A 23,086-nucleotide genomic window follows, 5' to 3' on the forward strand; every position below is an offset into this window, starting at 1 on the left:
TCTGAGACAGCGCTTAGAGAGCCTCAACCTAGACACCCCGAGTAAGAGATACAGCCCAAGCTTTTCCTGATTTACTGCTGTCCTCCCGATCGGACGGCACATGCCAAGTTGTGCAAACATCGTATTTGTCTTACGTCTTTTCTAGTAGGCATATTTTTCTGTCTTCCTAAAGTAACACTGTTCACACAGATATAGATCTATAAACAAATATAAATACATATATTTATATATATTCACACATTTAAGTCCCTGTAAAAAAGGACTGTTCCTTTCCCTTCTGCGCTCTAGGAGCAGCTGCCAATACCGACGGTACCGGTGGCTGTTCTCAGAAGTAACCATTTCTATACCAATTCTCTCTAGAGAAAGCAACAAAATGCATATTACTAGTGAAAGAGAAGCGGCTGGTTTAACTCAGTCCTGTAGTTATTATATACAGAAAAGAAACCCCTTGGACACAAAGTCCCCTCTTCCCTCCGGCTCGCAAACCAGCTCTGCTCAGCCCCGCTGAGTAAACCCCTCTCGCTTCCCAGCTGGGTCACCTCAACTACCAAGTTGACTCAGATATCCAAAAGCATCATCCAGACATTTACGTTTGTGTGTCGTAAACAACAAGCAGCATGCAACGGTTTCGTCGGAGAAGTCAAAGCAACGAACGGCTTTAACGTTAGGGCTGTGTCCTGAGCACACTCTTCTTTTTTACACGTTTGAGTAAACTCAACAGTAGTAAAGTCGACATGCTGACGAAGGAGACGTACTTAACAGCAGGTTATTCCATTTCTGTGACCTACGCAAACATGCTTCAGTTAGTTCCACACAAATTAGAAAAACACATCAGAATTGCACCAAGACCATGAGGTTCAGAAAAAAGGATTCATTTACGTTTACAATAAATATTTGCTTGTAATGGATTTTCTCCTATTGCATGGCGTATTTTCCTCAAAACAAGAACAGGGGTGCAAGAGGGAAGCTGTGATGCTTTGCAAAAAGCCTCCTGTTGGGAAAAGGAAAAGCTGCCTGTCCCCATCTATAAATTAATGCTAATAGCAGCACTGATAGTCGACACTTTTTCTTTAAATGCCAATCTCGGTTTCCTAGAAAAGGAGTGGTTGTGGATTAGATTTGCTGGATCGCAGTAAAGCCTTGTCAGGCTTTGGGATCATTATCAAGTGTTCTTCTGCTTGTGAATAGTTTGCTTTTAAAGTAACAAGCTTAGCAAGTCTTCAGCAATTGCCATGTGAAGTCTAAAGGAGCTACAGAAGCCAACGTCTCCCCTCCTCTCAATCTGCCCTCTTACAGCTGAAGCCTTTGCAGTCGGTTACATAGTTTATACAATTCATTTTTGCTTACAGAGCACTAGGAAACTTCGAAACGGATCTGGCAATCCATTACCACTCCTGCCAGGCCCCAGATAGCAGCTACACAACGAAAAACAGCGGGATCCACGCTCTAGTCACGGGGTGTCCCTCCCCGGGACAACGGCCTATGGAGATCAGAGCCCAGGACAAGGAGGATGCGGCAGAGGCTACGACCAAGATTTCGGGAGCTTTGGTCTTGAGGTTTCAATAGGACCCTGTTCCCACTCAGAGAAAGAGCAGCCACCAAACAGTCAGTGCTACAATCACAAGAAAAGACATCATAAAGGGAATATGTGGAGAAGGAAAAAAACGAGAGTACAGCTGACACTTTTTGAGAGATTTCTGCTCTTCAGGAATTGGAATAGAAACCTTTGGAAGAGTTTCTTCATTTGCTTGCTGGGGAAAGGTTGTCTCAGTAGGTATCTCCTGCTTTTTTAGTTTGTCTTCATCCTGCACTAACAGAGGACGTTCCTGTGTCTGCTTTCGTGGTAGAAGATCAAGAAAGACAGAGAGAGATGAACAAAAATGACAGATGGAAAGTGCCCAAAAATGATACTTGGAGGTGTGCAAAGGGATAGGACAGTCTTCCCACCAATTTAATAGTAACTGCTCTCAAGAACCGAAGCTCTGGAAGCCCAAATTCCATCACTGTCTGAGCTACGAAATACGGTTCTCTCCTTTCTATGGAGTTCAAGAATCTCTGCATCATGATCACGTGTGTTTTGCAACCGCCTTCCAAGAAAACCACGTGTTTAGAACCAATAAAGTGTTTCGGAGTTGGAACGGCTGAGAAAAAAGTTAAGTTGGCTGTATTACAAATAGAAATGGCATAGTACAAAACGTGGTCTACGACAACTTCCTGTTCCGTACTGCCCTAAAAAAACGGTGCTCGTTAAACAATGTTTGACATCTAGATTGCAGTGCAGATACAAAACTATTTTTGAAAGTCCTGATGAGAGTATCAAAATCTCAGTTGTTTCGAAAACTCTATTGTAACGAGCAAAAAATTGTTACATCTTAGAAATCGAGAGTGTGGAACAGGCAGGATGTCAGTATTAGTGTTCCAGACTTCCTGGAGTTGGCTTCACATGTTAGCACATTTGTTTCTGGAGTCTGAAGAATGTAAAAAACAGAATGAAGAAAACATCACACAGGATCATGCTAGGGCTTTAGCACTTTCATTGAAGAAAGAGGAGATGGTGGGAAATATTGCAACCTATCCAGCACATCTCCACAGCTTCAGTTCATCAGACATGGTCAAAGCCAACTGTACCTATGAAAGAAAAAACTTGGCTCTAAGCTCTCTCAGCTGAGCTAGCCTCCTCTGATCAGTGCGGTGTTTTGGGACTGGTTCTTTGCACACCCCTAAGTGATGAGTATCAGGGAGAAAATAGCTGGGAGACTGGGCAGCAAAAGAAAGTATAAAATGCAAGAGTAACATGATCATTAAAACAAAAACGGAAAGAAAGACAACATAAAAAGAACAGGGTACAGTTAAATTTTCATAATTGTTTTTCTCTCCGAATACACAGTTACATCTTTCATGCAGCTTTTTCGAACCGGCCATGCACCAAAGTAAGCAAATCGCAAGCTGCAAAAGCTGCAGCAGTGCAAAAGTCCTTTAGGTGTTAGGTCTGGAGGCTGTGAGATATGAAACTACTCAATGTAGCCAAAAGAAAAATGTTATCCAGCAGCTGCTGTTGAGTTTGCTTGGTGCCATTGCAATAGCAAAATCCTGGTTCAGAAGCACATATCAGAACAGCAGCTTTACCTCAAGGCCACCAACCTGTCTCTCAGAAGATAGGACAGTGACTTTCTTGACCTAGACACACAAAGCGTGTAAGGTTCAGTTTTCTTGCAACAGAACACAGAGGATCAGCAGAAAAGCAGCCCCCGGCAGAACACCCTTTTGTCACTACAGCAGCCTTAAGATACCACCATGAACTGTAGAAACAGAATTATTTTGCATTATGATTTACCAAGCTTAAACATTTTACACTGATGTGCAGGTGGAGTAAAGCATCCTTCCCTGTAGGTGCCTTCTCTCTTACATGGTCACGATACATTTCTGGAAGTTCACAGCAGAATGTGTCAATCTCTAACTCAGAGAAGGACCATTTCAAAGGTCATATTAAGAGCTCTTGGGAATTTCCAGAAATGCAAATCAAGAGTTGACACCAATCCTAGTGTGACGGTGAACCACTGCAGGATTAGATGGGAAAGCCCACCCTAGCAAGTTATTGTAAAGAGCAGGCCCCGAGGACCTCACATGCAGTCACCACGCAAGAATTTCTTCCAAAACAACCAAAAATGTAATTCTTGAGTTGTAGCTGTTGAGTTTGAGAGCCCCTGCTCTATTCCACCTGCACATCCATCAATTGCTCGGTACAAGGAGGAGAGCTCGCCAGCACTCCTGCTGTATCCTGCTGGGCAAATCCCTGCAAAATTTACGCTAAGGCTCAGCAACCGAACAGTGAAGTCCATCCACGCATTGAACAGGGTAATTCCAACGACGACAATCAATCCCAACTAGTTCATCTTCAAGGCTCTGTTTTGTTTTTCTGATGGGGGAAGCAAGCTCTATGGGTGTCATGGCCATGCTCTACACCTTGGGGAACCTTTTGTAAACTCAAGCACTAAAAGCCTCTTGTGTCCATTCTGGTAACTCTCCATTCACAGCAAGATTATTTCTGTTTAAAAAGTACCACCCTTGCAATGGTTTGAAGATCAAATGCAAGTTTATCTGCAGAGCTGTGGGCAGGAAGGGGAGAAGCTAGGGTTAAGTCAGGAGAGATTTTGCCTCTGTCTTCACTGTAGCCAGCATTTAATTTCTCAGCTTTAAGGAAAACTACATTTACTGTTTAAGAGATTGATTACCAAGGGCTCCTAACTAAAGTTTCAGTCCTGAGCTTGGGTAATCTGGGTAATCTGAGCTGGGTAATGCCAGTATTAATATAAACAGAGTTGTCAGATATCAAAGAAGAAACAAGTCGGCAGAGAGATCGCTGCTGCTTCATGTCAGCTTTTTTGAAAAAATATCTTTTTTAGGAAATTATATCAGGGAGATGGTGAATGCTTCGTAAAGAGAAAGATTTCCGTCAAGTACAAACAACCCTAATTTAGCCACATGAGGAGTCTTTCTGAAGGCTCCACAGAGTATCTGCACGGTATGTACTAGCAGATCAATGCAAGAGTAAATTCAATGACACACAGAATTCCCTCCAGCTTAACCGGAGGGTAAAATGACTTTTTAAAATTGATACCATCCAAGTCTTTCTCCACTGGATTACTTGCAATACTACCTTTGAAGTTACAATTCCATCAATTCAGGGATTTTTTTTTTCGTGTTTTGGGGAGACATATTCCCTGCTACCAGGAATAAGCTGGTCCCCAAAAGAGCCATCTGAAGCATATTCTAGCACCACAGATGACAGCAATGCAAGGAAAAGCAGCATCAAAACCAATGAAAATCTGCTTTACTTTATATTCCCCACTCCCCATGTCTTTGTGACACTAACATCGAAGCGTTAAAGCTTTCAGAGACCATCGCGCTTGTTCAAAGTCACGCTAGATGTGCCCCTAACCAAAACCTAAGGGGAGTCGAGGCTGAACCTCGAGCGGCAGAGCTGCCCCACGCCCGCCGCGCGCCGCTGCACGAAGCGGGTTAACCCCTCCGCGCCGCGCGGTACTCACTCCATCCGCTCCCGTGGGAATCTGCCCGTTGACGTTCAGGGTGCGGAAGGGGGAGTGGGCGGACAAACGCTTGTCCCATTCGCTCGGCCGCGGCTCGGGGACGGACTCCATGAAGTTCTTCTTCAGCTCGCTGATGTTGGCGTGATGTTTCTTTATTTCTTCTTGGGGCTTATCTAGATCCTAGCGTTAAAAAAAAAACGGGGAAAAAAATAGCAGAATGAAGGGAGGGACGCAGAGAGGGGCACCGACAACTGCCTGCGCGCTGCCGTCTAGCGAAGCTGCGCTCAGCGGAGCGGTTGCCGACTTCCATCGATTGTGCTCACGCTGTAAACGCCCCAGGGGAACCTTCTCTCTCCTTTTACTCCGGTCTCGTATTAAACAAGGGGCAAACTGCGACCGGCACGCAGTAAGGCGGCTCCTTCAGGTACAGGACGAGCCATCAGTCACCTCAAGCTACACCAAAAGAGATGCCAGCCGAGCTGTGACCTCCAGGGTTTGCCATATAGATAGGATTTGCTGTAACGCTGAGGTTATGTTTTTAGGGTTCTTTGATCTCATGCTTTTGAGTTGGGTGGTTTTGTTTTTTCCTCCCTTCTGCGCGCCTGAATATTTAAGGGAGAGCCATAAATGCAGTTAATGCTTAAGAAACTTCTCCCCAGTTTTACTCATTCTCTTTATTCCTGTTCTCTGTCATCTCATCACAAACTACATTTGGTCCCATTATACCCCCATTACTCTTTTTCCCCTCTCATCTCATCCCACCAGGAGCTACCATAGGAGGCTTTAGGTTTCTGAATCAAAGATGAGATGACAACCCTCCAAAATTGAGCTGAGAATTTTACTTTATGCTGGATCAAGCAAGTCTTGCTGCAGATGTTGACCTGGGATGAGCCGGATCTCTATTCTGTGATGCCAGTTTACAGCATAAACACACAGGCTTCAAGGCAAGTCAGCTCTGTTCAACTGAATTGCTTAAAAATAGCCTTTCCTTGCAAGCAAAACAGAGTTTTGTTTAGAACAAAGCTTTTGCATAAAATAGGCTGAAGCGAAACAACAACTCTTCTGGACAGTGCCAAAAAAAGCAAGCCTCACCCATTAGAGAGGGGGAAATTAAGGTCAGTAAAAGCATCACTGGCAAATTTCACTCTTTTTGTGTCTTTAGCTGTTGCGCAGCCTATTGATTTTATAAGGCGGGAGAGCAAGCAATGTTTTGGAAGCAAACACCTCCCCAGAGGAACCCGCCACGCCGAGCCGGGACCCTGCAGCTCCCCGAGACCCACCGCCTCCAGCTTGCGGGGCTGGAAGCCGAAACGTCTCGCGAGCAACTTTTTGCTCTTTCTGGCACAGTTGTGGGGAAACAACAGTTTTGGCATCAATTCCTGATAAAAGCACAAGGCAAGGCGCTGCGGGTGCCCCGGTAAACTCTGGGACCCCTGCACGGGTCGGGGAGCCCTGCAACTGCCCCAGCTTCAGAGAAGAGAGAAAGGCCACCTTGACCACCCGCCAGGGCTCAGCAAAGGTCGATCCTGAAAGTCTGCAGAGAAGCAAAAGCCGCAACGGGATACGTGGAGCCAGGACTGCTCTCGAAAGCATCTCAAGGAGCGAAGCTCTAACCACTAAGCTTCTCCTCGGGTTTTGCCTTTCGGCAAGGCTACGGAGCGCAGGTCGCCAAGCGCAGGGCGGTAAACGGCTCTCGATAAAATAAGCAACAGCTCCCAGAGTATTTCTCCGCAAGCGGTCGCGAGGTCTGCCGGGGATCGTCGGAGAAAAGGGAACGAAGGGGACGAGGCGCCGCAGCCCCCCTGGCCGGCCCCGGCCCGGCAGCACCTGCAACGGAACCGCTCGGGGGGGCGGCCGAGCGGGAGCCCCCGGGAGACCTCCTCCGGCATCGCGCTAACGGGGGGGAAAAAGCCATTTAGAAGCCACACGGGGACGGAGGAGATGACCGAGCCGGTGGAGCTGGCCTAAAGAAAGCCACGGGCACGATCTTCGCAGCGCGGCGGCGGCCGGACTCCCGCTGTCGAGCCGCGGACTCGGTCGCTCGCGTCCCAAAGCTTAAACGACAGCAGGCAAAAAAATCCAAAGCTGCAAAACTTTTAAGATCACGGTTAGAAGGCGGCAGTTAGTACACTTCACTTTCAAGCGATACCAGCAGGGAAACCCTGCCAGCTGCTGGCGCTGCAATTTCGAGTAGAAACACGTGACGGGGGAACAGAGTATCGGAAGCCACAAAACGTTCTTCCGTCACACGGTGTAGAAAATATATGATTGGCACGTTCTGTCCCGAGACGGCGCCCGGACCCCAAGCGGCACGCTCCCCAAACGGAGCGGTCGCGAGCCAGACCCCCGAGGTCGCTCCCGCAGCTCCCCCCCTTTGCTGCCACCGTACGGCGTTCAGCCGCCACCTCGCCCGAGTTTTGCATCTCGGCTCGCTCTGCTTCATCGGCAAACCCACGCGGTTTCGATCAGCCGAGGTCGTGAGCGAGCCCCGCCACGGCTCGCGTCACTCCGAGCAGGCGGCTGCCCACCCGCCGCTCCCAGCGCAGAACGGGGCGAGCACCCAGCTCTGCCAATCATATATTTTAGGTCAGTATGAGAGAATGAAAATCAAAAGAGGTAGAAGGAAGGATGCCTGCATATTGGCACGCTTACTGTCAACATGCAGAAGCGTATTTAAAAAAAAAGGAAAAGAAAGAAAAAAGGTCTGTCATGCAACAGCATGCAAAAACAAAGGCAGCAGCAGAAGAGGAAGAAAAAGTTCAGCACAGAATGCAGAAGGTCTAGGCAAACGCAACTGAAAAAAGCGTCAAGTTCATACAAACCTCCAACATTAAATTGCTATGCCTGATATAAATGTTTTCACCATCTAGCCTCTTTGATCTTTTCTGTGAAAATGAAAGAAAGGGGGGAAACAAAAACAAAAAAAAAAAAAGAAGAGAAGCACAAAAAATTAAAACGTTGTTCTTGCGGGATTCACAAATTGGCAAATAAAAAATCAACTCAACGTCTGGAGCGCAGCACTGAGCCAACATGGGATGGGCCGTGGAGCCACAAGAACACCTGCACCGAGTCACCCCCAGGAAAGGGGAGCTCCGGTTCATGGAAAATGGGCAAATGCAATGAGGCCTTTAAAGAGACAGTTTCCCAGCATTTCATCAGCTTTTTGCATTGGTTCAAACCCATACTGCTCTCCGCAAAGAGGCATTTCGCTGTTTTTCTCCGGAAGCCTTGCACAAAGTAACAACTTCAAACCCCTGACAGCCATGCACGCCTGCAACATTTTTCAGTGTCTCAAAGTCTTTAAGAGGTATTTATTAATGTGCATAGTAACTATGTTGTTAACCTGTTCCCATTTTGGACATCTCTCCTATTAATCAATGAATATTAAAAAAGCTTTTTAAATCTAAAATTTTGAAAAATTTTCTGGACTGCACAATATATCTCTTCCTTTGGATTTTACTAAATTTGTTACAGAGTAATAAAGCTAGATTTTGTAAATCAAACCAATTATATTTCTCTGTAACATTTAACAAGCACAGAATTTTGCCGAATTTTAGCAATCAGACTGGCTATGGGACAAAAAGCTGTTCACTTTGTAATCAAATAATTGACACCTATGGCTTAAAAAAAAAACAAACACCCAGCCCAAAGCACATGAAGAAATTGGAGCACTGTCTTTTTAAATAGGTTATGTATGCATGAATGGTATGGCACATTTGTTTGGTGAAAGTGTAAAATGGCTAACCTTCCTCATTCTTATCAGTTCTTCCTCTTTCTCTGCAGGCTGCTGCTGTTTGGCAGTGATAAAAAAAAAGTTGGTTTGTTTAATTATGTTGAACCTCACTGTATAACTTTAAAAATATGTGTATATTTTTATATATATATAATATATATTTATTTATTTATATATGAGCAACCTAACTAAATTATCAGCACAAACCTGGGGCTGGTCACCATTCGTAGTGGGTACTGTGACCTCAGTGTGCGTTTTCCCCACCTACATTCAAGAAATAAAGTGGTAAAAACATTTTTTGTTAGTAGATTTTTTTTTTCCAAGAGACAACTTAGTTTCAAAACACAGCTGCATTAAGTTGGTTTTGAAATACTGTGTGAACATGCAAAAAAAAAAAAAAAAAAAAAACAACATGCAGCCTTCTGCAAAGAGTTAGTAACAACGGGGCTCTTGCTGACAGTCTGTTAGTTCAGCAGCACATTTAAAATAATTCCTTCAGCCTGGAGAAGTATTAGCACTTCAAACGGGAGCTCTCCGGCGCTTCTGAAGAACGGTTTCCTGCTCGCGTTACATTTGTCAGCTGGTGTTTTCCACCTTCGCTTGCAGCTGGATTTCACAACAAAATCATTACCGAAAGGCAACATGGTCAAGTTAATGCCAAACTTCTCAAAAACTAGAAAATGGTACGTTAGGCCCCGATATTGAATTGGTTTTGCATCGTCAGTGAGATGAGACCTAGCTACAAAATCAAGCTTAACACCACAGATTAAGTCCTTTACCATCTGTAACTAAAGAACCCAGATTGCCGAAGGATTTTATAGCTTAGGGAAACGGGATTGCCGAATAATATGAAGGCAAAAGCACCAGTTGGTGTTAAAAAAAAGTGACATAGTTACATTTGAGGAACAAGGTGGATCTGGCCGATTCAGACAATATTTCCCTAAAATACACTTAAAGAAAAAAATTTTAAAAAATCTACCTTTTAAGCGTTTGGGAAGAAAGCGTGGTAAAGGAAATGGGACGAATAAAATTTACTCGTTCTCGGTTCGATGCTGGGGAAGCTCCCAGCCGCGCAAGGGCGGCGGGGGCGTTAAGGACCCGCGAGCTTTGGGCCGCGCCGTCCCCCGGCGCGGGGACGGCTCCGGGCTCCCCGGCGCGCCGCTCAGAGTAACGTGGGAACGGTTTCTGAAGGCGCGCACGCCTGCCGCAACCTCGAAAGGTGCGTGCCGCTGCGCCTGGCAGAGCATGAAGGGTGCTCTACTAGGAATAATAATTTTGCACATTATTTTGGCCTAACAACGCACATACACCAACGTTTCGGACACTTGCAAAGTGCAAACCCTCAATTAAAAAATTAAAAAAAAAAATCAGTGCTTAAGCAAACAAGGTTTTCAGGAGCTCATCAGCGGCAGGGAGGAGCCGCTCGCCATCCGCTGCCCGAAAGCCCCTCGCCCCGACGCACCTTGGCCGCCTCGGCCGGCTCCGGCTTGGCTTTCTCCGTCGGGATCTCTTCGCGCTTCGTTTCCGTTTTCGCCCCTTCCCTTTCGGCTTTGGAGGCGGCGAGCGGCTCCTCGGGCTTGGCCGGCGCCGCTTCGGCGCCGTGGCTCTGGGCGATGGCGGGGGCCGAGGTGGGCCGGGGGCTCCTCTCGGGCGTTATCACCGCCACGGCTGCGGGAGAGACGCGCAAGGTTCAGAGCACAGAACGGCTCTAAGGCTCCGGGCAAAGTTTTTCAAAAATTACAGAGAAAGGGACGAGGAGGAAGAGGAGGAAAAAAAGGAAAAAAAAAAGGAAAAGAAACCAAGATGTTGAGCAAAGCAGCTTGTGCGTTTAGTACAGGAAAGTGGAGATCGTTTTCCTTATGGTTTAAGTAAATAAAATAAACAAAACCAAACATGGTTTACAAAAAGCAAGCTTGCACTCTGCAGAGAAGCCACACCAGAAAGGCTAATCTATTTTTGACGTTGTGCCATCGATTTCTGGATCTTTCACGCGCAATTGAAACGCAAGTCCTTTACAACGAAACCATTAAAATACGGACACTTAGAGCCGTGCGAGAGCCCATGCGGACGCCGTCGGCCAGAAACGAACGGCTCGTGGAAGAGCAATGCTGGTTCCCCCCTCGTCTCCTCAATCTCTTCAACAATTTCCTCCACCCCCCCCCCAAAAAAAGAAAAAAAAAAATCCACAAAGATTTATCCGTAAAGCTTTACGGCAGCTTCCAGGTGGGTTTCAAAGCAGGCTCAAACCGTCTGCCCGAGACGGAGATCTCCTGCCGCAGCACGAGCCACCACGGCAAGGAGATATCCACCACCTCCGAAAGAGGGGACGCGCCGAGAGGAACACGGCGCTCTGGAAATGCCAGCTTTCAAGAGAAGGACGGTCTCAAACACTTCAGAAAGCATTTGAGCTCATGCTAGGTGTCAAAGCGAGCCCAAATTAATCCACGGTGCCTATCTCTAGGCACAAGAAGCCATTTAGTCCTCCAGAGGTTGATTTTTTGTGGCCACTGCACTGAAAATATTCCTAGTCACCTGGAAAAATTTCTTTGATGTGATCTCATATTCACATAGTCATAGGTTATACAGGAAGAGTCACAGTGTGCAACTTATCCCAGTCAGTAGTGTTACTGGGTTACTAGTGTCCATCCAGCTAGAGACACCAGAAAATGTGACATTAAAAAAAAAAACCAAACATAATTTTAAGTAAAACCTCAGAATTCCTGCTTTACCTTTCACTCAAAAGCTAACTGTATCTCATCCGTGTGCATAAATCTGTGCAGAATAAAATATCCATATGGTCAAAAACATACAAGATTGAGTGGTGAAAAAGCAAGAGCATCATTTTTCAGAGACTGAAATCGTAACTTTTAAGACAAATTACTAGACATTGGCCCTTGCTGAAAATCCACACCAAAATCCCAAACCATCGCCACCGCCGCTGTTCCCATTACATCTCTCGTTCCCCAAGGAGGGAGATCATCCCTGCGAGCCACACACTTCACTACGGCAACCGGTCCCGTGTCTCGGGGCTATTTATGCCAGAGAAGCGGTGACGACCGCTGGAGAGGTGGGCAAGGGGTTGTGACATGGCAGGCACAGTCGGGCTAAGGAGGATGAGGACATGCTAACCACACGGGTGTGAAAAGCCATCGCAGTGGTACCTGGCTCCTTTAGGACCGCTTCTACTCCTCTCATCACCATCAATTTTTCTTCCTCTGCCTCCTCTTCTTCTAGTGGGCTTATCTCAACATTGTCAAGAGCACGTTTGGCTAAAAAAGTTAGGCAAATATTAAAACGCCACCTCAAAAAAAAAAAAAAAAATCAAACTGAAAAGGAAACGCTGCCACGAGTACATCTACAAAACCACCTCTCTTAGGGACTTCTGCTTCTTTCGCAGAGCTTGAGAGCATCCAGACACACAGAAAAAAAAGGAAGGAAGAAGATACAAATCTTTCTCTGTCACTCAGCAATGAATTATGTGCTGTCCAGAACTGTTTTATTTTAGTCGTATCTTCTTGACTAACTGCCTTTTACTATTTTGATACATGGCACTAGATGTGAACACAGTAGCAAGAACTGCTCCAAAATGTGAGATGCGCAGTACCAATCATCACCACCCCGGCCCCAAAAACTGTACCTCCTGGGACCAAAAGTGTCCGCGCTGGGAGAAGCGAGGAGGTGGGCACGGGGAAGCACGACAAGGCTTGGGCACTAAGGGGATGCTTTCCTGCAAGGAGTCACTAACCAGCTCTGCTTTTACTTGTGGCTGGGGGAGGATTTGTTTAAAGCAGTGAAGTGGCTCTGAAAAAAATAACCAGCTTGGGAGGAAGCAGGCTCCATATCAGAGAAAAAAAGCAGGATGCAGGTTACCTCGGCAAACTGGGCCACAAAACTCGGCGAATGCAACCTGATTTTTAGGCACCGCGTGTTCCTACAGTTCGTGGGAATTAACCTTGCAGAGAGGGTCAGTAGCACAGGAGCGTTAAAAGGGTACTGGACACAACTGCCATTAATTTCCACGCAGGCGCAGAGCCGAGCCGCTGCGTGATACTTTGCTTTTTCTTTTCACGCAGAGGCACAGCCTGCTAAAGAAACACTCGGCATTGCAACTGCAGGATGCAGCACACCCGCAAAGCCAGGTCCGATTTTAATGGCGTTAACTCCACTGCAAACAAAGCAACCGCTGCCCTGCAGCGCTTCAACCGGGGCTCACAGCAACAGGCGTAAGGACCGCAGGCGGCTGCGGTAGCCACACTGATGTCAGGCGCGGCTGCGGTTGTACCTGACTGCTTCTGCAACGGTTCCAGTAACGTTGGCTCGGCAACGGGAACCTTAACCACCTCTACCTTCTCCTCTTCCTCTTCCTCCTCTGCAATGGGTTTCAATTCAAAACTTTCAAGAATGTGTTTGGCTAGAAAAAGTTTTGCATGCATTAACAGAGCGGTTGGAGAGCTGCACGGACACACGACAGTCGCTACGGCCGAGGGAACAGCGAGCAGAGACTCCTCTCCAGGACAGGGTCCGAGAACACCATTGGGCTTTTTAAACCAGGAAGATTATTAATGGTCTTCTGCACATCACTATCTAGTGTTGCCAATCCCAACGGTGTATTATGGAGAGGGGGAAGAAACCAAAATGCCCCAGCTTTGCAGGCTTCTTTCCTAGGCAGGACACAGCTGCGATGGCAGCAACGCGCTAACGCTTCCTGCTCACGCTGCTCCTGCGCTGGGCAGAGCTCTGCCTCCAAGCTGGGGGTCGAAAACGTGCAAGTGCTGACAGGTAAAAGCAAGGAAAAGCGCTCCCCAGTAGAGGAGCCTATCTCTAAAAACCAGCTAGTGACCAAGCTTCCAATGTAAAAATTAAGAGTGTGCAGTGAACTATCCCAATGTCTTAGATGCTACTTCTCCACCTTCTCTTTTTACAGGCTCTCACTCTCAGAGCCACAACAGGCTCTGCTGGTTAGGAAGAATTCAAGGCAAGACAGTGGTTTGGGGGATTTGCCACGTTATGCTCCACTTCATGAAAGCGTGATCCGGATTTCAGACCAAAAAAACAAAACTCAAAAGAGCTCTGCAATCACAGCAGGCTGGAAGAAGGAAAGTGGAGCAGTGCACAGCGTATTTGCACATGAATCCTCTCCAGCCCTGACGCTCCACAGGCATTTGCTGCTTAAGCGATGGAGAAAGCAAGTATTTGACAATACGACTGCTGTGATATGTTTACTAGTATTCAAATACAGTGTTGTACCTACACTCTTCTATTAAGAGGACTTTATTATTTACGAAATAGTACCTGTCTTAACAGGCTCCATATAGCACATTGGGAAGCATTTCTTGCACACTGGGAAGCCATTTCTCTAACTATAATAAAACCCACAAAAGGCTTAAAGAAATGCAAGCAATTCCTGAGATGATGCCTTACAGAAGCTTTAAAAGAAATTTCAAGATCATAGAAAAAGAACTTTTAAGCTTTCTAAGCCACATTTAAAGACACCCAAATTCAATACAGAGACAGATCTGAAGTGCCAGTACATCCCAATCTTCCCCCCGCCTCCGCAGCAGAATTACTGTCTAGCGAGGTGCAGTGCAGAAATTTGGCAAATCTCCATGCTCCCAGAGCCAGGGCTCTGTCTGTCCTCCGAGCACGAGACTCTCCTCGCAAAGAAGCGAAAAACAGAAAGCCGCCAGATTTGGTGAAACTTTTCAGGGTTGTCAAGAACAAGCATGTAAAGGCGTCTCAGTGGGGAAAGGATAGGCAATGCGCTGCAGAGATTTGTAGCCACCACAGCTATACCTGGCTTCTCTTGGGACTGATCCACAGGTTTTGATTCGGGAACCTCAACCACCACCACCTCCTCCTGCTTCTCTTCCTCTACGGCTCTGAACTCAACTTTTTGAGTCGCACGTTTAGCTGAGGAAATTGCGCACATGTTAACAACCGCCCACCCGGCAGACGGAAAAAGGCTGCAGACTTCAGCTCAGAGAGGAGCGTTAGGTTCCCAGGCTGCTCTCCGCGAGCTCTGACACTCAGGGACAAGACTCCAGTGGGGCTTCGCCTTCCTCCGCGGCAGGGCTTCTCCCCTAGCGAGACCGCTGGTCTCCGAGGCATGGCCAAGGCGCGAGGAGCAGCGCTGGCCCGCGCACCCAGCCCGGGCAAGCGGGCGTTTTGCTCCCACTCTCCGCACCACGGCTGCGGGACGGAGGTCGAACCAAGCCGTCCTCCCTCCCGGCTCCGAGCATCGCCAAGCCTTGTAAACTCGTGCCAGGAGCTCGGGCAGCCCTCCTCTCTCCTAGCGTGACCTCGGGGCGACGCTGCTCTTGCTCTGCTGGGTGCTCCGAGGGAAACAGGAAGCTCCCCTGCGCCCCGGATCCTAATTTTATGGGCACCCCTGGATTCAGACCAAGGGGAGCAAAGGCATGCGTTCCCCCATCACACCTCCCCTCCCCTCCCCGCCTGCCGGCTCCTATCCAGCCCCATTAAAAAAAAATATCTGGCCCACCCCACTGACACGTCACAAGCTTTGACATTATCATCGCTTAAACAGCCCCGGGAAAAGCTTCAAATATTAGTGGTAAAAAACCTCTCCCTCGAGGAAAATAATATTATTATTTCAGAAGCTACTTTAAACAAAAAAAAACATATCCTAAAATGGTTTAATTCCTGATTTGCTAAAAGAAAATCGTGCTGAGATTCAGTGAGGAAATAGCTTTACGACCAAAACCTTGCATTGGCCTGCAACACTTCCAGCCATAAATATTTTTGGATGGTCAGTCCTTGGTAAATTACTATTTTTATTTTATATTTAAGTCTTGAATTAAGTGACAAATTATGTGGGCTTTTTACTCCTTTTTTTTTTTTAAAAAAAAAAAAAAGAAAAGTAAATACTGATTTACAATAATGGAGCATTTAAACGTTTTCAGCGTAGGCAAAATTCAAAGCTCACTAAAAGAGCTTTCGCCTCTAACCAAAGCACCAGCTAGACACAGCGACAGCTATTGAACAGCGTCTCACTGCACCGGGCGGCGGAAACGTCCCGACGGCCGCGAAGCGCCAGGCACCAACCTCCGTCGAGGCTCCTGGAGGCGCGCTTGCTCGCCGTGCGCTCGAACTGCGGAGCCGGCCTGTCGATCAGGGCGCTCGCCTGCCTCGTCTGCGCCTGCGTCCGCCCGCTGTAGCGGAACTTGGAGCCCAGCGCCAGGAACCTGCTCTTCGGGATCGCCTCGGTGGAAGTCAGCCTGAGAGCCACAGCGACACGTTAAAATCGTACCTCCAGGCGCGGGAAGTAATATAGGAGGAGAAATTAAAACATAAATTAAAGAAGTCTCTGCAGGCACTGACGATTAAGAAGATAAAATGCACTAGCAACAAGTGCCACATCTAATGTAAGACAGAAGGCCTCACACGCAAGCTGCCTAGAAGTTTATTGCAATATAAACACTTAATTTTTCTGCGATCATTTCACTCCAGTTTTTGTTAAACCCTAAAGAACTGCCTGTGTTCAGCAGCAAACCTAAAGCGTTCGTTATTCAACACCGATCAAAGGCAAGACCAGAGTTTAAAAACCCACCTGAAAAACGTGTGATGTTCAACACACACTTTCCACAGCTTCTTCGCTGCCCGGTAACTTGGTAGCTTGAACCCAATTGTACTTTCATATTGTTCTTGCTGCAAAAAACAAACATTTTTCACGCATAGCAAAGAATGACGGTGGCAGAAGAGCCCAGTCCCCAGCCCACCAAGCTTCTGTTTGGGGCACAAACTGCTGGTCTAGTCCAAGTGAACTCACTCCACAGATGGGCAGGGGCCAGGAAAAGTACAGATTTTCCCCCAAAAAGGGAATCTTTCTCCCAATTTCATCTATGAACTCAACTCTGCTTTCCGACCGGATTGCAGGAATACCGTGCTGTGCCAGGAGGTGGTGCTAGATGATACGTTGTTTAAATTGCCAGCATCTATTTTACAGCTTCAGCAAGGTCAATGGGCTCTACTTTAAGAACTGAATTTACTACCAAAGCAACATCAGAAATACAACAGGCTGTAAAACACCCACTCAGAAGAAAGCTTGCTTCTTTCCCACACTTAATGAAGCATATAAGTTGGTGATAATCAGAAGGTAATTAAACAAAACACAAGACATGATCACAAACAAGCGGGAACATACCTCCCCTGGCCGAATCTTAATAAAGAAGCTGCTGCGTTTGTAGGAAATCTTCAGGACTTTGGGCCAAGGGAAGCGGTTGATTCTCAGCTTATCTTTGTAAACAAGAAGGCCACTGGAGCAGACTCCCAGAGTGATATCCACTCCTTCCAAGTCCTAAGAAAGCAAATGAAGATTTGAGCAGAGACCAGCATCAGGGTTACATGTTCCAAGTCGACGTGTGTCCTCCAAATTACTCTGTCTTTCCCTGAGGCTCTCTTGAATTTATCTCTCCACCTCCCAGACCTCAAACAGTTTTTAGCACCTTATGCAGCCAGGGCCAGACTTACTTTTCCTTCACTTCTCTCCTTACAATCTCCTGCCTCTGCTGGTCTCCTCTGCAGTGCTGGCTGCTCAAAATGCTGTCTAGTCTATCCTGCATTTCTGAGTTGTGCGACTGGCTGACTTTGCAGGCTCACAACCTTTCTCTAAGTGCTTCCGAGTAAGGACCTGTTTACATCAGTAGGCTTGTAAAGCATCCTACAATACATAAATAATAAGCATATCAGGAAGAATCACTTCTCTTGCTGTGCTTGCAACAGTGCTTATACAGCCTTTCTTCAGTGCTTACGGCCAGTTCACTGCCTGAATCTTTCAACAGGGACCTCCTGCAATAAGAAAGCTTGCTCCTACAAGGAAAAAACAATCAAATTACAAAATGTAGAAGATAAGTGCACATCACTGATTCTCACCTTGGCTTGGTGAAGGTCAACTCCATACATAGACAGCTTTTTTGCATTCTCAAGAAATTCCAGGTCTGCTTGGGCTGGAGTCATCGATCTGGCAAAAGAGAACAGGGCCCTGATGACCTCCGTAGCTGTTATTTTTATAGAAGGGACATATGGGGCTTCACAAAACCATTTACTTATTAGATCTTCTTTTGCTTTGAATACTAACATATCTGTGCCTAGACGACCAATTATTAAATTACTTTGCATGCACACATTTGTACTGTGAGACGTCCTCGTAAAACAGATGCACCTTTTTTTCTACAGAGCAGTACAGATACCAAACAAGAAGGCAAGTTATCTGGCGAGTAAGTGCTGTAGAGGGTATAAAACTCGATTCTATGGAAAAAAGACCAATCCAGATGAAGGCAAAGGGTGACAGGTACTATCCTCCTCCGTGCACTCGCTGCCTTGAGACCTTTCCAAACTCCGCTATTGTTCTCCAAGCGAAGCGCAAGGACAGCTGAAATCACTTAGCAGAGGCTCCTCGCGGGGCAGCCGAGATGAATGAGACATTTTCTGGGAACAGATGGTGCCGTGTCTGCGGGAGCAGCAATGCAACTGAACTTTGGTTAACGGCACCATCCCGATAATGGAGGCTATTATCAACGTTATTGAAGTGCCCTTGTTATTAAGTTTCTGTTGTTCAAGATGCATCTAACAGCTCTCCCGGGAAATGATTTGGTTCTATATATTTTGTTTTATTACTGGTTTGGTGTCTTTCTTCCTGATGACTTGCATATATTTCAGGTGCAAATATAAGCAAGATTATTTAGTGGCATGATACAGGACAGACAACACTGTCCTGCTGATCCTGCTACTCAAGAGGTTAAGAGCAGTCACTAGCTCTGGCACACAAAGCAGTGGCAGAAAGAGCACAGGTTAGCAGGGAGGTTTTCTGTTGAAAATCTGCTGATAGCTTAATGCTCACGGAATACGGACCAGAAATGAAATGGGAACGTTACTCCCTCCTCCCTGCACATGCGAGCACATTAAATAAGCCTACATCCTTTATCATGAATTAGCTCTCTAATAAAGCCAAAAGGCCCATGAATAATTCAGCTACGCGCTCCGCCTCTCCTAGCACAGCTAACGGCCTTTGACTTCAAGTCATGAAGCTTGTCAGTGGCCCAGTACTTATTTTCCTTCATTTCCTCCCCTCTCAATGCAAATGGGGGGGAGGAATCAATTTAATGTATTGATTTGCGGAGCTGAGTGAGGTGTTAATTGCAGCTTTGGTAACAGCCGGGGGCACACGTCCACCCTTCCCTACTGCACTTACGTTATTAGCTTCCAAGGGCCCGCGAGAAGGTCTCAGCTTTGCTCTGCTCTTGTTATTAGTGTATCACAGCCAGCAGCTTTTCACAGGTCAAGGGGCTGCCGGTTCAAGACCTTCCCGAGGCTTCGGGATCACAGAGTGTTTTTAACAGGCTTTTTCCCCTGAAAGCTGGAGCACGTCTCCGGGAGCGTGCCGGCTGCGCAGGCTCTCCGCGGCACCCCTCCGGGCTGGTGCACACAGCTCCGCGCAGCTTTTGTAATCAAAGCCCTTGAGAGGGTCTATACAAAACCGCTCCAAATAAGATGAGAGAAAGGATTTTGTTATTGCGACCCTCCAGTCTGGTACTGCAGGGACTCAGAGGAGCCCGTCAGCCCTAAGAGAACAAGACACATCTGCCCAACTCATTGCCACGTTTGGAAACAGGGGGAGGGCAGCACAACGGCAGGTTTATTATATTTGGCGCATTATCTGGAATACTTCCACGTTGTAAAGTGTTACTTATTAACTGTGGTTGCAGAAAAGCCCAAGCATGCTGCAGGCTACAGTACACACACAAAGCCCCTGGATCTGCTCCATCCAGATTACAATATGAAATTGCATAAATCCAAAAGTAAATATAAAAAAAAGACAAAGGACAAGGTTAAAACAAGGAAACCTTGCATTTTCATATGAAATAAAACCCATTTCCGTGGCTGGATTTTTAAGAAATAGCACCTACATAGGGCATTTGTTAAAATATTATTACAATATTTCACATCTACTTTCTAAAAATAGTTTCTTCATCGAGCAGGAAAAAAAAGACTTCCAGGTTCTAGGAGGACTTTGTTATAGCTTCCAAATATTAGAGCGTTTTAAAATGGCTGATTTCCTTTTGTAGCTGAAAATTCATGTCTTAATGTTCCCGGTGCCAACGGCCAATATAAATAATGGTGCAGTAAGAAATCAGAAGCATGGAACAGAGATGGGGAAAACACTAAAAAGCTCCATTATTCTAGTTGCTTCTTTCACTTTACCTGTACGTTCTGTGAAGCTCCATAACCTTCTCCTCAAGTTCTTTAGTCTGGTTTGGGGCCAATTTAAATTCAGTGATGTAATCTGCGCTGTGTAGATCTGGATCATAGTCTCCCAGCTCAGACTGGACTGTGTAAGAGCCCAGCAGAGCCAAAGTCGCAAAGGAGCAAGGCAGCCGCCCCTTAATGATGTCTTGTCTAAGCTGAAGACACAAGTAATACCTGCAGGAAAAAGAGAAAAAACATTTTATCAGAAAAAGGGCAACCTGAACAAACTTCTTGAGGGTCAAACAAAACCTGTTCTTTATATCACTGATGCAAGCTGGTTTTTAACTCGTATTTTCACTTCTGGGGTAATATTCACACATTAGCGTGAAGGATGGGAGAATTTAAGGCCACCTCCGCTCTGGAAAGGGAGCAGAGGACACTTACGATCAGAGGAGCCCTTTTTGAAAATAAAAGTGCACTTTCCTACACAAATACGCACACGTCAAGACTGAGAGTGACACTGCGTTGTGCAGAGAGGCACAGGGAACACTCCCCGCCACCTCCCTCGCAAAGAAAATCCCTCCAGACAGTTCTCACATTTAGCCAAACAGCTCCCCTGGAGCTGCCAAAAAGTAACCAACACACAGAGTGCATCAGAGAGTCTTTCTTCAGCATGGAAAAAAGAAGAAAAAAAAATGTTAGTACAGCTGGAACAAGCATCTCTTAACAAACCAGAAGAGTCCAGTCAAACACAACACGAACGCGAGAACGGACTTCAGAACAAAGGTTTTGAAGGTCTTTGATCTCCTCGTTGAAGGATGCAGAGCCACCCGAGTACTAAAAATCTCTATTCAATCAAATATTCTATTCAGCCACCAGTCCTGGCGGTTTCCCGAAAGCGCTGGCTGCTCTGCCCTGCAAGCTTACTGTCTGTTAGCCAGATTAATAGGTAATTCACCTCGTTATATCCTCTGTCAGCTGGGCGGGATCTGGTGGATAAAACTTGACATTGAAGGTAAAATCCCAGGGGCCTCCTGTAATGACAAAGGAAAGTTTGCGAAAAATACACACGTGTACAACAGCTTCCTGGCAGTCAGTCTTTATAAAATGCTGTGAATACCCAGGGTCCTCAAAATGCAGCTCTCAGATCATAACATCGATTTGAATACTGCCCCAGACACAGCAGCTTGGCCTAAGCAGAGGGTGTGAGGTGTGATTTCTTTCCTTTCACAGGAATTAAGATATAAGCACAAGGTGACAAAGCAGGACAGACCAATACGCTTGGGAAACATCACAGCTTGTGAACACACAAAATTCATTTGCAAGCACACCACACTACTCAATATTTTATCACTGATCGAAGAAAAAAAGACTCATGAAGAGAAGTCAGATGCGTGCTATAGGTTAACGAATTAGCATTTTCTTGCTCAAGACCTAATTTTCAAATTTCTTGTAAGAAACAAACGTGTTAATTCTCTCAACAGCCCCATACACTGTGGTTGTGTGGTTGGACCACAGCTAAAATTCAGCACAGTCGGTCCCTGGAAGAAACACCAAGAAAGGCAGAGCTTTGCAAGTCAAGACTTAAATGCTTTAACACAGTGCGTCACAGGTCTCGCAGGGCGCTGTTAAAGGCGCTACCTGGAGCGAGGACTCACATAATTGTACCTACAAGTGCTGCTATTTGTTCGAAAGTGTGGTTTGCCTCGGTCTAGATGAATATCACAGCTGAACTGCTAACTTGTGCACACTGTTCAACATGCACGAAAAGCAACCCTTCATCGCATCAGGCAGCGCCCCTGCCAGCAAAGCTTTGCAAGGAAACTCGTATTTGAGAGCGTGCCTGTAGATCACACGCAGGTTTGGCATCAGACAGATCAGAAATGTTCAGCAATGAGGGGAACGTCTCCCTTCCTCCTCCTTTACGGCAGGCAGTGAAGCTCCAAGAATTGCTGAATCCAAGCGTTCGAACTGTGACCCCTTCTCCCTTGAAAAGAATCATCACCTCTGCCTGCAGAAAACTGCCCTGACAAATCTGTCCGATGCTGAAACTTTAAAGTTACTACCTCTTCTGCTGTGCCCTTTAACACTGTGGTTCTGAATACACTTAATTCAGAAAGACAAGGTATTCCTGCACTTAACTTGCTAAGAGATTTATCAAAATCTCAAACAGGGAGGAAAGGGAAGGCATACGTGGATTTACTTTTTATGCAACACCCTAACTGGGATAAAACACAAGCCAGGTTGTTTTTGCTATGCACAGTTCAAAACAAGTTATTCTAAGAAAGTATTTTAAGTAACAGCATTTGCCTACGCATTGCAGGGAGCACGCAGAGCCTGACTGCCTTTACATCAACAAGCATTCTTCCAGTAAACTCAAATAATTTACCATTTTAACTGTCTCACTGCCCCAAACTCCTCAGCAGCTTGTTCTTTAGACTTACCAAGCGAACGGTACCTGCGATGCCCTTTACACACATCCTGCTGCTGATTCAACAAGCAGCTGGTAAGAGCAGGAGCTTTTTCTGCTCCACAGTCCTAAGGCATTTGCCCCCTCCTGGGCAAAGTGCTAATACGTAACTTAATGATTCACTTCATTCTGCACTCCCCTGCCATAAGCGTACCTAAAATCAGGTTTTTCTGTCGAAGCAGTCAGATCTTAGGCTTTTTCCTCGGGGAAAATAAACGTCTCGAAAATATTCGACACTGCCCTCATCATGAGCCAGTTCAGCGCTAGCAGAACTTAAAATACAATTTCCTAAAGCAGTCAGTATTTGTCCTGATACTACCTGAGCTATTTATTTATCATTCTTGCCCTACTTGGACTCCTGAACAGACAAGAGTCCACAAAACCTTGCTTCAGGATGCAACCTCAGGTTTTCCCAGTCTCCATTAGGATTTACGTGGTTCCCACTGACACCTATTTTTCCATGCTACAATAGGGAGAAGATCTCTTATTTCAGTGCTATCTCTATGGTACAAGGGAGAGCACAGATTTGCATACAGGGAAATGTGCTGCAAATTATGTTTTGCTGCGAGGAAATGCCACTGTTTTTCCTAAATCTAGAGCATCATTACACGTAAAAAAAAAAAAAAAAAAAAA

General features: G+C 46.2%; 1 protein-coding gene across 35 annotated transcripts in view; it reads right to left on the minus strand.

Moving 5' to 3' along the window:
* The window catches only part of EPB41 (erythrocyte membrane protein band 4.1), a 91,377-nt gene that overhangs the window by 17,286 nt on the left and 51,005 nt on the right, over positions 1-23,086 (minus strand). For 14 of the 35 annotated variants that reach the window (XM_062594240.1, XM_062594231.1, XM_062594213.1 and 11 more), the window contains 15 exons: positions 20,942-21,017; positions 19,999-20,217; positions 17,671-17,758; positions 16,943-17,095; positions 16,349-16,446; positions 15,844-16,016; positions 14,575-14,691; positions 13,064-13,192; positions 11,943-12,050; positions 10,244-10,449; positions 8,989-9,045; positions 8,794-8,838; positions 7,871-7,933; positions 5,049-5,228; positions 3,142-3,177 (listed from right to left, as the gene is read on the minus strand). In XM_062594240.1, coding sequence (XP_062450224.1) covers positions 3,142-3,177; positions 5,049-5,228; positions 7,871-7,933; positions 8,794-8,838; positions 8,989-9,045; positions 10,244-10,449; positions 11,943-12,050; positions 13,064-13,192; positions 14,575-14,691; positions 15,844-16,016; positions 16,349-16,446; positions 16,943-17,095; positions 17,671-17,758; positions 19,999-20,217; positions 20,942-21,017 — 1,748 coding nt within the window. Of the gene's footprint in view, positions 1-3,126; positions 3,178-5,048; positions 5,229-7,870; positions 7,934-8,793; positions 8,839-8,988; positions 9,046-10,243; positions 10,450-11,942; positions 12,051-13,063; positions 13,193-14,574; positions 14,692-15,843; positions 16,017-16,348; positions 16,447-16,942; positions 17,096-17,670; positions 17,759-19,998; positions 20,218-20,941; positions 21,018-23,086 lie in introns of all 35 variants that reach the window. The other 21 variants (XM_062594217.1, XM_062594235.1, XM_062594236.1 and 18 more) reach the window with 16 other exon arrangements.

The sequence above is a fragment of the Rhea pennata genome, chromosome 23 (genome assembly GCF_028389875.1).
Source record: "Rhea pennata isolate bPtePen1 chromosome 23, bPtePen1.pri, whole genome shotgun sequence".
Classification (NCBI taxonomy): domain Eukaryota; kingdom Metazoa; phylum Chordata; class Aves; order Rheiformes; family Rheidae; genus Rhea; species Rhea pennata.